This window comes from Phanerochaete carnosa (assembly GCF_000300595.1).
Source record: "Phanerochaete carnosa HHB-10118-sp unplaced genomic scaffold PHACAscaffold_707, whole genome shotgun sequence".
In the NCBI taxonomy this organism is placed as follows: Eukaryota; Fungi; Basidiomycota; class Agaricomycetes; order Polyporales; family Phanerochaetaceae; genus Phanerochaete; species Phanerochaete carnosa.
The window spans coordinates 1-1,106 of record NW_006768334.1 but is presented as its reverse complement, the minus strand read 5'-3'; the positions used below and the strand labels follow the sequence as shown (position 1 = coordinate 1,106).

Below are 1,106 nucleotides of genomic sequence, written 5' to 3'. Positions count from 1 at the left end.
TGTCAGAGAGCATGGGACTACAAAGCGCATCAGCGCATTGTCAAATCATTGGGTACGCGCCTCAGATACAACAACACGGTGATGTCGAACATGTGCGAATGATGCTTGGTGATACATTCGCGATCAATCGACCTCAATCAACACCCAAAAATGTTTTTACAGAACAACGAACACGTTAGATTGCCATGATGTGCACCGCTGCACTCAGGAATATAACAGCCGGCTCCCTGCAACCACTCGTGTTACTTCTCTCCGCCCCTATTCGTCGTCTGCGTTGCATGGATCCGCACGCTGCCGAAACGCTCTTGGAAGCGTTCAGCACCTCTGTCGGGCACGTATGGTCACCAGGGTCGGCGTACGTACCACGCGTCCCCTGCTTCGATTCCGCCAGTTGCTAACCGTTTGCCCTAGGTTGTTCGCTGTTATAGAACATGAAATGAGCTCACAGGAGGTGGCCATGCTCTATGACAGCGAGTTGCAGAGGCTGGCACTAATGATGGAAAAGGTCCGCTCGGCGCTCTCAGACGCGTGCGTGCAGGTTGCAACGTTGCGCAACCGAAGCTCTTCCGTCGGTCAGCTGCCTGATGACATACTCTACCTCGTCTTCCATATCTGTGCGTACGCTGGGACCGCGCGCAATCAGCTCTGCACAAGCCTTGCAATCTCCCAAACTTGTTCGCACTGGCGACAGCTTTCACTGTCATGTTCCCTCAACTGGAGCCGCGTGGATCTGTCAAACATACCGGAGAAGTTGGCGCGGCTACTGTGTGAGCACAGCGGCAATTGTGCTCTCAGGTTCAGCTGGCCCGTCTCTTTATACGCGACACCCCGTAGCGAGTTTGCCGTCAAGCTCTGTACCGAGAACTTGCTGCAAGTTACGGAGCTCAGCCTCGTTGCAACACGAGTCCAGCTCGTGCCCTGGGTGTATGAAGGCAGCGCTCCACAGATACACGAGGTCTTTCTGCAGAATGCAGACGCATTTGCGTACGCCCCACTGATCCTTGATTGTCCCCTGTTCCGTGGAGAGACCCCGCACTTGCATCACCTGTCCCTCGTGGGCATACGCATACCGTGGGCTACGGGCAATTACCGCAACCTTCGCACGC

The 1,106-nt window shown here is 55.1% G+C and overlaps 1 protein-coding gene across 1 annotated transcript; it reads left to right on the top strand.

Moving 5' to 3' along the window:
- Window positions 1-278: 278 nt before the first annotated feature.
- Window positions 279-1,106, top strand: PHACADRAFT_74016 (uncharacterized protein; the record flags this gene model as incomplete). The annotated part of the gene is made up of 2 exons (XM_007403054.1): window positions 279-355; window positions 412-1,106. Coding segments are annotated over 2 exons (772 nt in total), but the record flags the coding sequence as incomplete, so codon positions are not given.